The sequence below is a fragment of the Apteryx rowi genome, unplaced genomic scaffold (assembly GCF_003343035.1).
Source record: "Apteryx rowi isolate R43461 unplaced genomic scaffold, aptRow1 scaffold_135, whole genome shotgun sequence".
In the NCBI taxonomy this organism is placed as follows: domain Eukaryota; kingdom Metazoa; phylum Chordata; class Aves; order Apterygiformes; family Apterygidae; genus Apteryx; species Apteryx rowi.
In genome coordinates, this window is record NW_020447586.1 from 1,181,265 (window position 1) to 1,196,072 (window position 14,808).

A 14,808-nucleotide genomic window follows, 5' to 3' on the forward strand; every position below is an offset into this window, starting at 1 on the left:
AGAAACCGCAGTCACCTCGCTACCGAAGAGCGGCTAAGCAGGGAAGGCAGGCTAAATACAAAGGAGCACAGGTACGAAAGCAGCCGTCGACAGCGAGCACCAAGGCCTGAGGTCAGCACCGCCACGCAGCAACGGCAGCTGCTCCCCGCGCCACCGCCGGGAGCGCCGCGAAGCTGCCGCTGCCCCAGCCCCAGTCCCGCCGCGCCGCCCCAAGGCGCAGCACGGGGTGGACTCCGCTCCGCGCCCCGTCCGTGCCCCCACCCCAGCGGGCCCAGGCCTCTCCGGGGGAGAGCAGGTGCCTCGAGCCACCCACCGGCGCCAGCCCCAGGAATACGGTAGGCCTAAGAGCGTGGGCACCACCGCCAGCTCGGGAGCCGCCATCCTTCTGTCTGCCTCGCCCMCGCCTGGCCCAGGCCAACGGTTTAACGGCTGCGGGGCGCGACAGAGCAAGTGACCCCCTCCCCCGCAGCAGCCAATAACAGGGCGAGGGGAGACGCTTGCAGCCAATAGGAGCGTGGAGCTGCCACGAGGGGCGGTGCCCGGCGTAGGGGTGTTAATGAGCTGCACGTGGCGCGGTGAGGTGCGCCTGCCTAACGGTCGTGAGCGGCGGGAGCTGGGGCTCCTGGGGCGCGGGGGTTAAAAAAAATAATCAAAGTCACCAGCCAGCTGGCACTTTTAGACGATTTTTTTTTCCCCCTCCTTGATGTGGCTTGACTTCAGCTTGCCCTGCTGTAAACCTCACGCCTATAGCAGTTGCAGACAGTACGTTGCAGGCTGTGTGATGGTAGCTTTCCATCCTCGGCCCTGAATGAGTAGCCTGAGATACGAGATTAGTCAAGAAACAGTTTCCAAGCTCCTTTTTCAGCTCTCAGTTATGAATTTATCAACGCCCGTGAGCAGTCACTGTGAGTTCACCGAGATGGCTTCTAGTTACACCTACTGCCCAGCGCTTTCAATGTGTACTGCCTGGAGGATAGCACAGTTTTTTCTGCGACCAGGAGATGGTGCTCAGACCATGGAAAGCTCATTTTGGTTCAAGAGAACAGGTTTTCCTGCTCCTGTTTTTCGGACGTGCGTACTGCTGCCTGAACCTTGGAAGTTTTCTAGTCCGAAAGTTAAAGTGATGATTTCCATCAGTCTGTTTTCTCCCCCCCCCCCCCCAAATTCAGGCTTCAGCCTCAGTCAACTTAAGAGGCAAGACTTACAAGATCCAGTAGAGGTTATATGAGAAGGAGCAGAACTAGACTGATGGCAAGAAGAACATTCACCAAGGTGAAGGGAGTCCTGCTGTCCTGTTTAAAAACAAAACAAAACACACAAATGAAGCAAAACAGATAACTGTACAACACGAAGTGCTCCCAGAACCTGGATCCTTCCTGGTGTTTGATGTGGTAGCCACATAACAAGAACAATCTTCATTCAGCTTTGGTGTTTAGCTTGGAAGAGTGCAAGTGAAAAGCCGTCACTTACTTGTAAATACATACTGTATGATTATTGATATCAACAGGTTTTCCAGCAAATAAAAGGATCTAGAAAAAACATTATATACTTACTCCCATGCCTTTACATACTAAAAACAGGCAAGACCCAAAGAAATTTGCAGTGCTCTTTTAACAGGTGCTGCTTTTCAGTTGGCCTCCAAACCTCCCTTTCTCAAGACCTAAGTTTAAATGCATGGACACACTTATTCAAGAAGTATTTAATAAGTTATGTACATGGATTTTTCAGGGATTAGTTTTCAAACAAAAATTCTCTCATCCAGCCATATTAGGAAACACCAAAATTGATGAGGTTAGGAAGCTCTCCAGTGGTTCCAAGTATGATTTTATATGAGGAATGAAAAAAAATACCATTTCTAATTATTTTTTTTTTTAAACTTACATTCTTCAACTTTTTTTTTAATCAAAGTTTAATGTATGATAATGAAAGAAAGGTCAAATTGGCCTTACCTAGTGACTTTGATGCCACATAAGAAAATAGGGAAATGTGGGTATCCTCTAGTAAATCATGAGAAATTCTGGGGAGACAGCAAAACAAGCCTTCCTTTTCTTAGGCAACCAACACTATTCCTAACTCAGTAATGGCAGGCATTCCTCTTGAGAGCAAAACACTCGTCTCATACCAGTCACCTGAATGGCTTTTTTTAGTAGCAGTCATCGTAAAATTCCACAATAAAGGTAAACAACACCAGATGCATGCAACATACAGATTCACATATTGGGAACTATTTCCAGCATTAATCAGTTAATTTATGAATGCGATTCCCCCTCTCCCACCAATAAAAAAGGCTTTTTTTGACAAGACAGTTGTATTGAATTCACTTCCTTTTATTGCAGTGACCCTCGGTACAAAGTAGTAACTGCAATAGTTACGTTAAAACATTAGAAAAGCACCTGTGTGTGACAGTTACAGAACAGTATCAAATATTACATCTTCAAACCCAGTGGATCATTACCCACTAACGCTCAAATCTTTAAATTATTTTCAGTTATTTTTAAATATGTCAGGAAAGCATATAAAAAGAATGTATGTAAAAGGAAACCTAAGTACAAACATAAGTGAACAAACAAATAAATAATTTATTTCTTCAGCTATTGCTGTTTTTCTAAACCCATACAAAGAAACCTAATCTAAAGAAGTTATGAATTGCCATGTGTCAGTGATATTTCATTTTTCAAGTCATTAACAATGATTGGAACATAACTATATTTGGCATCAAAATCAAAGCAGAACTTGGAGTGACTGCCACTAACTGACATCTGTTGCTAACAATTACCATTAACCATTGAAGTTTTAGTGTAACAAATAATCTTGAAACTTGACCTTGTGTCTAGCGTTAGTGGACTTCTCAGAGTGCATATGTGAAAAGCATCCTACATTATTTCACAGACATTACCCTCCCCATCCCCATATGCATATTTAGATATATTTTATATAATTTTATACACATATATGCATGTATACACACACTTCATTTGGTTTCTGTGTTACAGATCACAAGCAATGGTTTCCTGAATGGGCAAAAAAAACCCTTTTAAATAAGTGTACCTGTGCACATTTTTAAGATAGCAGCATTAAGTCCATGCCTTACTGTCCATCTGTTAAAAAAAAGAAAAAAGTAACCCACAAAACAAGAAAAATGGCAATGATTCCATATTCACAATGTGACATTCTTACGCCCCCAACAGCCACTGCAAAACCTGTAATAGACACAACAGTAAGTTTGATTCCCCCCACACACACACCCAGAAAGAAACAGCGCTTTTACTGCAAACTGTCTTATCACAATGTTTATCATAACAAGGTGGGTCCATGCTGGCATCAGTTACCTCACACTTAGCAGCAAAACCTGATGGTTTGTTTCTCTTTTCTAAAAGTGAAATGATTCAATAGATTCAAATCCAATTGATAGAAACCAGCAGCAAAAACAAAAAAACAGATTATTTTGCAGTTTACCGATAACCTGACCACAGTGTATACTGCACTATGTAGAACATTTTTATCTTGTATCATAACAACTTACAGCTCTATCTTGTGACACAAAAACTAACTGGTTTGCCCTTCAAAAGGAATTATTACATTTCAATTTGATCTTGTATTTAGCATAAAAATACACATTTTCCGTGCATCCTTAAATGAAAGTCACTGAAGCATTGGTAAACTGAGCCAGTAACAGGTCCAATACTAATATCAAAAGCTTGTGAAATGTTTTTAGGCAATCCTTTCTATCCAAAATATATAGGAATTTTAAAAATAGTTCACATTAACCTTTGTATATAAGCTCAAGTGAAATTTCTTGTGTAGGTGTTCATAGCAGAACAAATTATGTATTAGTCAAAACATACAATGAAAGGGCACATAAAATTGGCGGTTTCTTTATTAAACATAGAAAATGTATAAAGTAGGATGTATGGGATAAAGTTAAATTGCAAGATGATCAAACCTGAGTATTATTTCATAAGACTAAGTGTATTTGCTGACAACTGAATGAATTGACCTAAAAACATCTCCCCTAGTAACTAGTGGTCCTTTTAACTATCCGTTGAAAAATGCAAGAGAACTTTAGCTTTTGTATTTAATATTGGATGGCCTAGCAAGATTCCACATAGTGTTTACTGTTTTCTGTTAGATGGCAGCACATTGACCATATTTTCCTCATTCAAGCCTTAACTTGAGTTTTGTTTCAAAATAAATTGCAAGTGATACCAAAATGTAAAAGGCCAAGAGCTAGGACAGGTCTCTTTGTTTTCTTACTGTTTTTAAATGAGAAAAATGGCCTCGGCCTATAACATTAATTCAGTTTCTTGTTAGAGCTACAGAGCAAAGACTGACACACCTTCACCAAGGCAGCTAATGTTAGCTGTGTATCTCACACTAATGCCAAAGAAATACACAATGTCAAATTTCAGAAAAGGATCCTCTCAGCTAGTACAATTAGTTTTATTTTAACTATTACAAAATTTAGTAGTACACAGTCTTGACAATAACATCAGGAATTTGTCTTACTCCAGCTGACCTGCCCCAATCCTCACCTTTATTTTAAATCTAACAGATATTAAAAAAAACATTCTGAACAATAGAAAACATACAGTACTAAGAACTAATAGCTCAATGGAAGACTGAAAAGCAGCATTCATTTTTATTGTAATATGGAAGAGACTAGAAACTAAAGGAAGTCTGATCTAAACTCTTAGTCGAAGGCAGATTTTGACATTCTATATAAATTTACAAAATAGGATGTATGGATGAGATTTGGTTAATTTCAGAAGGCACCTCAAGGCTAAAAGGCTTTTATAAATCTATAATCCTTTCATTGATCAAAAATAAAACACTTTTATTGCTGCTATTCAAATAGCAAAGAAAAAGCTTGTCTTGTTCTTCAGTCTAACAAGGAATCCTCCCCCATTAAGCAAGATTAAATTACAGAAGATTTAGAATAAAACTGAAGATGTCACAACTTTATAAATACAGTGACTTTCCTTGTGTGCTTTCAAGTCGGTGAAATAGTGGAAGAAGAGTCACTTTTTGCCTTTGTGATGTTAATAATCTATAGAGCATCTCAGTCACTCTCCTCTGGGCACTGAAGTACCATTTCATCATAGCTGTCCCACTTGCAGTACTCTTAGGAATAGAAGGTAAGAACACTCTGATGGTTCCCACGAACAAGGAGAATTGGTGGCAGATCTTTAGACAGAGCTTCTAACCAGGCCATGTATAGTGCACTAGAAACCGCACCTTTTCGTGCAACTGGCAAACTCCTATAATTCACAAGAGTAAAGAAAAAAAAAAAACAATTAAAAAAACCTGGTAGAGGTTATACCATACAGAGATGTAAATATGATTCCGCAAAGAGGTGGATATTATGTCCAATTTCTTGTCCTTTTTTTACTTTTTACCTCAGAAGTCAATTAATGAGTTAAAGAGTTCATATCTCAAGCACCACAGGCCTTGCATCTATTTACACCTGACTTTTGGTCTCTTATCACTGTTTTATATTCAGGAAGCTTCATGGAGAATTCTTCTCAGTTGGAGCAAGTTTCTTTTAAGACTCTTCAAGTCCTTAAAATACAACTTTTACTTATGGTGCTAGGTTGTTGCGGTCTAATTACCCTTCCCACAATCCTTCCAAAACATGTGGTATTGCTGTCTTTTGGAAAACTAAGTTTACTTGCATTGCTCAAACCTCATTTGCTGTACTACTCCATGGAGCTCTGAAACAGGCTCCTGAAGAAAAGCAGTAAGGAACTTGCAATCTGCATTCTGCTTCTTTACAGAAAAAGTAATTCCATGGAAATGCATCCACAGATAACCATGTTGATCAAAGGTAACTTTATCTAGAGACATTTCCTAGAAAATGCAGAGTTGAAAGGAAGGACTTGAAAGAGAAGGGAATAGTTGGCATGCAAGAGTTGAGGAAACGCGAGAAGCCCAAGCTGCATTGCAGATGTAGAGTTAATCATCTGAAGTAACGTATCAGAAGCATGAAACCACACAGCCATTCTGTATGCATTGGTGTAGTAGCTCTGTATTGCTAATAAATTACTTCCAGAAAAGAAGCTTGCTTCAGTATATCTATGCTTTATTGCCAAGGCAGCATCTTTTTGCTAACCTGTATTTACATATATTTACAGTTCAAGTTACAATACTGTATCAATTAGGGTAACCATAAAAATCCTTTACTTACATAACAATTATATTTGCTGTACTTGAATGTTCTTTAAGCAACTCATTTAGCCTAATCTGGCGATAAGTCTGCAATTAAAATGAAACTTGTTAGGAAGATTTTTTTATTTATATAAACACTAAAAAAGTTCATTTATTCAAGAAACATAAAGAACAGTTACGATCAATTGGTATGTGTCATTAATAGAAAGCATGCATTTCCCCCTCAGTTTGATAACTTGCTCATTTTTCTGAGATATCTAGGGTTCCAAGGCCTTGAGGAAAAAAAAGTGGTAAGCTTAAGATGTGCAAATAAACCAAGTACTACAAAAGCTAAACCAAAATTTAAGATAGTCCCTCTATTAATGATATCCTCCTCCATAGTTGCTGGAAGCAAGAGTCCCCTAAACACTCCCAAAGGTTAACTATTGCCTGTAAGCTAGTAGTGAGCACCTGTGACAGAAGTGAAGCCCCACCTTCATCTGCCAAGCCTCTCTCCATAATGGACCTCCTTTTYATACTACTCTGTCCTTTCTTAGCATCTTAAGCAGTTCTCCACATCCTACTACTGATGACTTCTTAAGATTGTATTCATACAGTCATTTTCAATTTTCTCTTTCAGGTCAACTTTAGTGCTTGTTTCAGCAAACGTTTGGAATTAACCATTTCTTATAGTACTGTTCTCAGAGCAGCTGAAGTCTTTAAGCTCCGCTGGCTAGCGTCTGCAGAAACAAATAAGCTATCAGCAGACAAAAGAATGAATCACTGTAGTTATCTCACTGAAAAAGAATTTTGGGGGTGTTTGTGGACATCAGGAATAGCAAGACTATTAACTAGCTCATTAACTATAAAGTCTTCCTTCCCTTTGTACCTCTTAATAATATGTAGATATCTTGTCATCAGCTTCTAGTCAATCTGTGCCTATATATATATATATATTTTTTTTAATAACAAAGTGCAAGAAGGTAGTTTGGACTCTTACATGCACAAGAACCACTAAACAACTGACTAAAACTGTACGAAAGCAATTTAGGGCCACATTCATAGAACTTATGTTGTAGATAGTATAAACTTATTACATTATTATTTTTCTCCAGTGAACTACTTAAATGGTTTTAGATGGTGCTTTCCACCAGCTATTCATAAACATAACTATGGAAGAGATAGTAACAAGAGTCAGCTCATTGATACCACATCCACAAATACCAGTAGGAGGCTGAGGGGTGTGTGGTGCATTTGACAACATTTAACACAGCAGTTTAAAGAAAATGGAACCTTTGTTTTGTAAAGCTCGAGTTCGTTATCTGTTATCCTCCAAGGTTCATCCTCCTTCATTTTATCTGCAGCTTCTTGTTCTTTATCTTCTTCATGAAGTCGGAATGGCTCTATCATTTCTTCGAAAGCTGCAATACTGAAAGGATTAAGTGAACAGCCATGTTAAAACAGATTTGATACTAGCTTGTACATCAGCAATGACTTTCATGCTACAGTAAAGTAAGTTTTACTACTATGTAAAAATAAGATGAACTGAAAAATTTTCACTCCTTTTTGCACACAGAATATCAAATCAACTATTTGCATAGGCACATACAGAAGTTAAGGATAGATGTTATAATCAGTTAGGGACAACTATAGAAGCTTTCACTGTTCATTACACAACTAAACAAAGTTTTAGCCTGTTTTAAAAAAAATTAACTTCTGCAAGGGTTTTTATCCTACAGTTGCTTGAAAATTGAACAGTACTATCTTACAAGGCATGTGGTAACATAACAATGACTTATTCTGAGTTAAGTTCAAAGGAGGAGTTTAATATGTCACTTCAAAAAAAAAAAAAAAAAAAACCACAGCTCAGGTCTCTCATTAGTGCCATTAGGATTTTGGCTTTGATATTTTTGTTTTCCTTTTAATCTTTCAAGTACAGTCTAAGAACTGTGTTCAAATCCAGATAACCAGAGCTATGTTGTCTACAGTCCTCCTGTTGCATTCTTTAGAATATGAAATGTATTCTGAAATTACTTGGATATTAGAGCAAGGACTACAAAAGAAAACCTTAGAACACGAAGGAGTCATTCGTTTGTATTAGAAGGAACAATCACTCTCACCCTTTCTCTACCCACATGATTTCTGAACAGAAAATAAAGACTGCCATAGATTAGGAAAGACAACTTGTCGTGGAATTTCTCTAACACATGAGACGTGTGAGAGGTTACAAAAAAAAAGCCTGAAATGTATGCCTTATGTCCAATGAAATTATTAATTTTGATGCTATCTGAATGGCTTTATAAAGAAAAAAAAAAAGTATTGCCCATCTTTTATGGTTTCCCAATTAAACACTGTGAAAGGTAAATAATAATAATAATAATAATAATAATAAATAATACCATTGTAATATCAGCATGTGCAATGTGTTACATCCATACTGTTAAACACTCCCCCCTATCCATTTTCAAACTGAGATGTTCCCCTTTTGGAAACCCCCGCACAATATAAAGAATATCAATTTCTTCTACCCTTAACCTTAGTGACAGTGGTGTTCACTAAAGGTAGTTGATAGACTGACTTCACCTTCATCAAAAGGAAAAAAATTAAAATGATCTGCTGTTGTTTTCTGGCAGAACAAAAAGAAATACCAACAATATTCTATTATTTTTTAACAGTTGCTGTGCTGTATAAAGAATAAAAATAATTCCATGTAATTCTACAATCTCAACTTTTTATGCACAGACAAGCACTACAAATAAGTTTACACATTTTACAATAGCAGGCCCCCATCTTGGGGGCAAAAGCTATCCAAAAAGCACCAGAGTGCCAGAAGTACCCTACCATTTTAGTTACCTGATGTACTCTATAAATTCAAGAACAAGTATTTAAAAATCAGGGTATAAAAGAATGCATATTAGCATTTATATAGCAAGCTGTGAAAGTTGTGAACAGTTATTTCCTAATTTGCATGACTCAACTGACAGGTAACTTAAATTATTCAGATATATATATTTAAAAAAAAATCTGTCTGGAAGTATATGCAACTTCAACCTACTAAAGAAAACTTGAAGGGAAGAGATCAACCTTAGCTTGACCATCCCTTGATATTTTTATGTTTTATAGACACGTTCTACTACTAAAAAGGTATTTGTACTGGAAGCCATCTACAGTTCATATTTTGTTGAAAATCAGAGTATCACATGTACGATCATTCCCCTGCAGTTTAAAAGTCACAACTTAAAAGCCAAAGATATATATAATTTATAAAATATATATGTGTGTGTGTGCGCGCGTGTGTGCGTATATACATACACACACATATGTATATACACACATGGGGGAGGGGCACGCATGAAGGCTATTTAAGGACTGAGCTTCATTACCTTAAACTAAACATACAAGCAAGATTAAGACCATTTAAACTTTTGTGAGTAATCCTCCTTTGTTTACAGGATATGACACCACACAAATTGGATTTTTCTGAATCTAACATTAAAGACTAAAGGCTAGAGATTAAAAAAAGAAAAATACAAAATTCTAGATTATTGGAAATAGGATTACTGCTTAGTTCATTTCCTGCATTTTTCTGAAACACTTTATGTTATGGGGTCTACTCTATCAAAATTTTTATGTAGGAAAGAAAGAAATATTCTAAATTTATGATAGACATCAAGAATTCAACTAACAAACAGTATTTTATGAGACTTACTTTTCTTTCTTTGGCTTAGTATTAATATCTCCAAGGACCATGATGTCTGAGAAGTCTATCCGAAATTTACTGAGCAAAGTAGCCATCCTGTATCAGTAAAATAAGCCTTTATACAGTAATTGTATTTCTAATTATTTCACAGGGTAAATAGACAGGAACTTGGTACTAAAACACTAGTTTGAAAGAAAGAAAAGAAAAAAGCAACATAAGTGTGATAGACAGAGAGAAGGCAGGGGGGACCTCTTTGTGTAGTACTAGGTTATATAAACCTGGCATACTGCTATGAATCAACAAGATGCTTTGGGGAAAAACATATTTAAAAGATTAAAGTAAGAGAAAAACCCTCCCTTAAAGCCAAACTCAGAATATATCTGAAGAACAAAGAAAATGCTTGTGTTAGACAATACTACAGAAGAATTAGTGTAACTTGAGGAATCATCTCATCCAGCACAATCTGGGGGCAACGGAACTATTCTGGGGGAAGGAGGAATAGAATATGGTCAAACCCCTGCTCAACAATTGAAAGAAAGCTAGCAGTAAGAGAAAGTCATCTATGGTGCACTAAGTTTCATTTAAATTGAGCTTAAATGAATTTTTGAGAGGTAAACTTACGCTCTTCTGTCATGATCAATCCTGTTTATTTTTCCACCAATGAACACTCTGATCTTACAATCTTTCCACTTTTTCTTGGTTGTAAGGAGGTAAGGAATCAATAGCGTCAAACCTGCATTTTGACGAGAGTTTAGGAACGTATCAAAATACACAGCAACTTCTAAGAAAGTTTAATACTATAAATTTGTAATATATATATGAATTGACTGAAAGATATCTATTAACAACTAATTAAAAATCATTTCAAAAAAAATTTTTTTAAAAAACTTGTTAAAGTATAAAACACATTACCCCCATCATCAAAGAGCCACCAGACATCAATATTGCTTTTGCCTTGTTTCTTCTGAAACTGGGTACTGGCATCAAGAAGTCTTTGGTCAGCCAAGTTTAAAGGAGAAGATGTGCTCTTCAAGTCTGCAAAACAAACAAACAAAAAAAAGCAGTTTATTTTAAAAAATTTTTGCTTAATAAACCCAAAATTCAAATGCAACATCTTAATATCAATATTTTGTGATATCTGTAAGTTTAAGTAAAAAAAAAACCTAACTTTTTTTTCCCCCCCAAGACTAATTTTGATTGAATGAATATACACTAAGCAATATTTAGGGACTTTGCAAACTCACATGTTCAGCACTTAAAGATTTAGAACTCCAAGTCATTTAGCAGAGACTCGTTAAATAAATCATTTGCAAGATCTTAAGTTGTCCAGACAAATGACTGTATAAACTAATATCACATACATACTTCAGAGCATTAGATCATGTGCTGTTACTACCTCTTGCATATGACAAAGATCTTACTTCCCTTAAAACACATGTACACTCTAATTTTCTGTTACTTTAACCAAGCAAGACGACGTTTATAAATAACAATCCCCTCTGAAGCACTGTTCTTCATTTCTTAAATCCATTTTTTCTTTAAGCATGTGGTCAAAAGAAAAGCTAGTTCTAACTGTTGGACTTCTACCTTTTGCCGGAAGTAATGTTTTGCATGTGCAAGGTTCTGAACCACAATATAGACTGTTTTGTCAAGACAATTATTACATCTACTGCAGAGATACTTATCAGAACAAGATTACAATGGCAGTTTCAATGAGATTAATATTTGCAAATATGTTTAAAACTATGCAAAAAGATCCTAACTCCTTTCCCTTAGCTCAAATCTAAATTTGAACAAGAGGCAGGAGTTTGATATCCATCTTGGTCCTTATTCTATGAGGAATTTTTAAAGTTTACAGTACATCTGTGACTGATTTAAATAAGCATACTAGTTTACTGCATACTGGGATTTCTTCCAAACTGCTATCTTGTACTTCATAATCTCCGTTTTCATTATGAAACCATAATAGCTTCTAGCTGTTAAAGTTACGAAGAAAATGTCAGGAAAGTTGACAACGAGGCAAACGTATCACTTAACTCTCATAAAAGTCTGAAATAAAACCAGAACTGCTTAATTCATCTCTGTGAAGTAATTATTCAAATAAACAGTTTTCATTATTTCAGATGTTAATCTCACTGATTGGCTATATCATCTCTTGCTTTGCAAGCTACTGAACAGTCCCAAATACTGCAACAACAACTATGGCTGTAGATACACTGAATAGACTAAGGCAGCACTTGGGAGTACAATGCTGGAGAATCCTTCCCTTACTCCTAAATCAAATAATGACCCAGTAAGATATCTGAGACCCAGAGAACTAAGCAAGCTCCTGAATATATTTCAGATGTCACTTATAAAGAACAAAGTTCAAAAAAAAAATCCAGCATTCATATTTTAGACCCATGTGCAATCTTTTCTGAGCAACAACTTGCTCTGGAAACTTGCATAAACTTTCATTTTACCACAGCCTAATCCCTGAAAATGAATTGTATTTCAACTCAAATACAGAGAAACAAACTAACATTGTATGGTTGATATTTCCTCTCACTCTTTCTCATATGTGTATATATATATATTTACATATGCAGAGAGAGGGGGAGAGAGGGAGAGAGGGAGGGAGGGCAGGAGGGAGGGGCATGAAAGGAAAACCAAAATTAACAATGTGAATGATTTAACACAAAAAGATGGAAAATGCCTGCCTTTTTTCAACAGTGGCTGTGTTGGAGTCTTTCCATCCTCGTCCTCCTCTGGAAAATGTTTAAAGATACAAAATAAAAAGGTTAATTTCTTTTGTGATGTTAATGAAAACACAATTTGTGTATATTAAAAGAAAAAAACAAACAAAAAGCAAGAAAACCCAGAAAACTTGGAAAACAAAGGTGTAGAATGAAATGCTATTTCATATGAAAAAGCACACAAACACAGTCTACCATGTCCTGAGAATGATTTGAACTTCAGGGAGTTGGGGGGAGGGAGCAGGGATAGGGAGGAAACCACATTTCTCACTTAACTATAAAGTCACTGTAGGCTTGTTCTTCAAAAAGAACAGTAAAGTCAGTTACTGTAATGTCAAAGTTTCCTGAATTATTTTTGTCTTTTAATATATATATAATAAACTAATCTGAGAGGAAAATATCCTTCCTACACTTAGCAGCCTTAAAAATCAGACTTTTAATATATAGCTTTGTGGCCTGATTCTTAAACAATTTTGAGTGTCACCCAATCTCATTAACTATTTTAAAAAACCCAAAAATATCCCATGTGGTTTGTAGTCCACAAACTGTTTTATTTAGGAGCTTGGATCTTAAAGACTTATTTTATATACACTGGTGTGTTCTAAAATAAAATATTTAAGTGATTAGACATCAGTGGCTAGGAAAGCCTGAGAGGTTTCTGTGTTTCCCGGACACCCACACCCACACACCCCTTAAGTATTACCCCCATGAAAAGGGAAGAAAAGAGAGAAATAATGAGAATTAAAATTTCATTGCTAACTAGAAAGTTACCTTTATGCAGAGCATGAGTTTTTTCACTGGATGATGGAGCAAAAGCTGTCAAAGTGCCTGTGTCAGCCTTTTTGCTATAATCCACTTTTACTATGACATCCTTGGAACATGGAGATTTTTCTTGAGATGACAGTAACTCTTCTTCAAGGAAGAAAAAACAAAAATAAAAAACAACCCCACATTATAAACCACTTATTTGTCCCAAATGGTATCAGGCAGAGGTGATGTGATTATGTGATTATATGTGTGATTATAACCGGGACTGTTCACAGTTGGCTAAACTCTATGACAACCACCTTGCTATGGAAAAACCAAAACACTTGAAACAGGTGAGAAGGAACAAGGAAAGAACAAAAAATTTACTTTGAAGTACAAAGAGATGCCTCCTCTGAAAATATCTTCAGTTTCCTGCTACTTCCTTCCCAGGTTTTTAGGCATCCCAGCTGCCTGGGTTGAAGTAAACTCAACACCACCCCCAGCAGATACTAATAAGTCTCTCTGACACCTTTGAGTCATGATTTCCTGGTCTTGTCAGCATTCCCCTGTTCACACTGCAGGGTCACTCCTTGCTGCTTCTCATACTCCTTTGCCTTTTTGCACACAGTAACAAGTTCTCTGCCTCCCTCCAAATCCTAACATGCTCATATGCGTCCAGAAAAGGAAAAAACCTCCCCTCTTTCTGGAGGGTACCACCTGCACAGGATGTGTTACGTGTCACGAGTACTCTTCCTCTTTGCAGCCACATCGCATGGAGCGGGCTATGGACAAATTAGACACTATCAATTTCAGTACACAGTTGCCAACAAAGCTCAGGGGTTTCCTTCGTTATTCTGCTTGAGAATCAACAGAAGTTATACTAGTCAGCTCAAGACCACTACCTACAAAGTTTAACCAAGTCTTCTACATTGAAGATACCTTTCCAAACTTAAGGCAGACTGCCTTAGTGAATGTCATGTCTAAGTGGTGGCAGTCTGGAGAAAGGAGGAAAAAACAACAAAAAAGACCCAGTTTTCTTGGACCATGCAACTTTTACTACATGAATTTTCTTAGTTTCTGGAATGGGATCCTAAGTACTTCATATCAATTTGCTAGCCTCTTATATTTGTGGCAGTAAACAGTAAATCTTTGGGAAGCAACTACATACAACATACAAATAAAGACAGTTGTATATATTGTATCATGTTGTTGAACATGATTTATTCTTATTATAGATATCTTCCTTTAACATCTTCAGAAAATGGTATTAAAAGGAAATTAGAACAGCTGTTCCCCAGAGGAAACAAAATAAATCTTACCTGGTCCCTGAAGGTGAGAAATATCCAAGCCCTCCTTTAGGCGGATGACAACTACACCATACTGAATGTCAAAGGCATCACTATGCAAAAGGAACAAAAACAAAACAGTGTTATAACCTTTTATAAACTTTTCTTTCCCCAAGAACCTACTTTACACACCCTC

The 14,808-nt window shown here is 36.9% G+C and overlaps 1 protein-coding gene across 3 annotated transcripts in view; it reads right to left on the reverse strand.

The window, feature by feature from the left end:
* Nucleotides 1–2,306: 2,306 nt before the first annotated feature.
* SLC12A2 (solute carrier family 12 member 2) overlaps nucleotides 2,307–14,808 on the reverse strand; it is a 66,626-nt gene continuing 54,124 nt past the window's right edge. For all 3 annotated transcript variants that reach the window (XM_026056968.1, XM_026056967.1, XM_026056966.1), the window contains 9 exons: nucleotides 14,646–14,725; nucleotides 13,351–13,491; nucleotides 12,544–12,591; nucleotides 10,757–10,879; nucleotides 10,466–10,577; nucleotides 9,854–9,940; nucleotides 7,438–7,573; nucleotides 6,185–6,252; nucleotides 2,307–5,258 (listed from right to left, as the gene is read on the reverse strand). In XM_026056968.1, coding sequence (XP_025912753.1) covers nucleotides 5,123–5,258; nucleotides 6,185–6,252; nucleotides 7,438–7,573; nucleotides 9,854–9,940; nucleotides 10,466–10,577; nucleotides 10,757–10,879; nucleotides 12,544–12,591; nucleotides 13,351–13,491; nucleotides 14,646–14,725 — 931 coding nt within the window. In that variant the 3' untranslated portion in view covers nucleotides 2,307–5,122. The remainder of the gene's footprint in view (nucleotides 5,259–6,184; nucleotides 6,253–7,437; nucleotides 7,574–9,853; nucleotides 9,941–10,465; nucleotides 10,578–10,756; nucleotides 10,880–12,543; nucleotides 12,592–13,350; nucleotides 13,492–14,645; nucleotides 14,726–14,808) is intronic.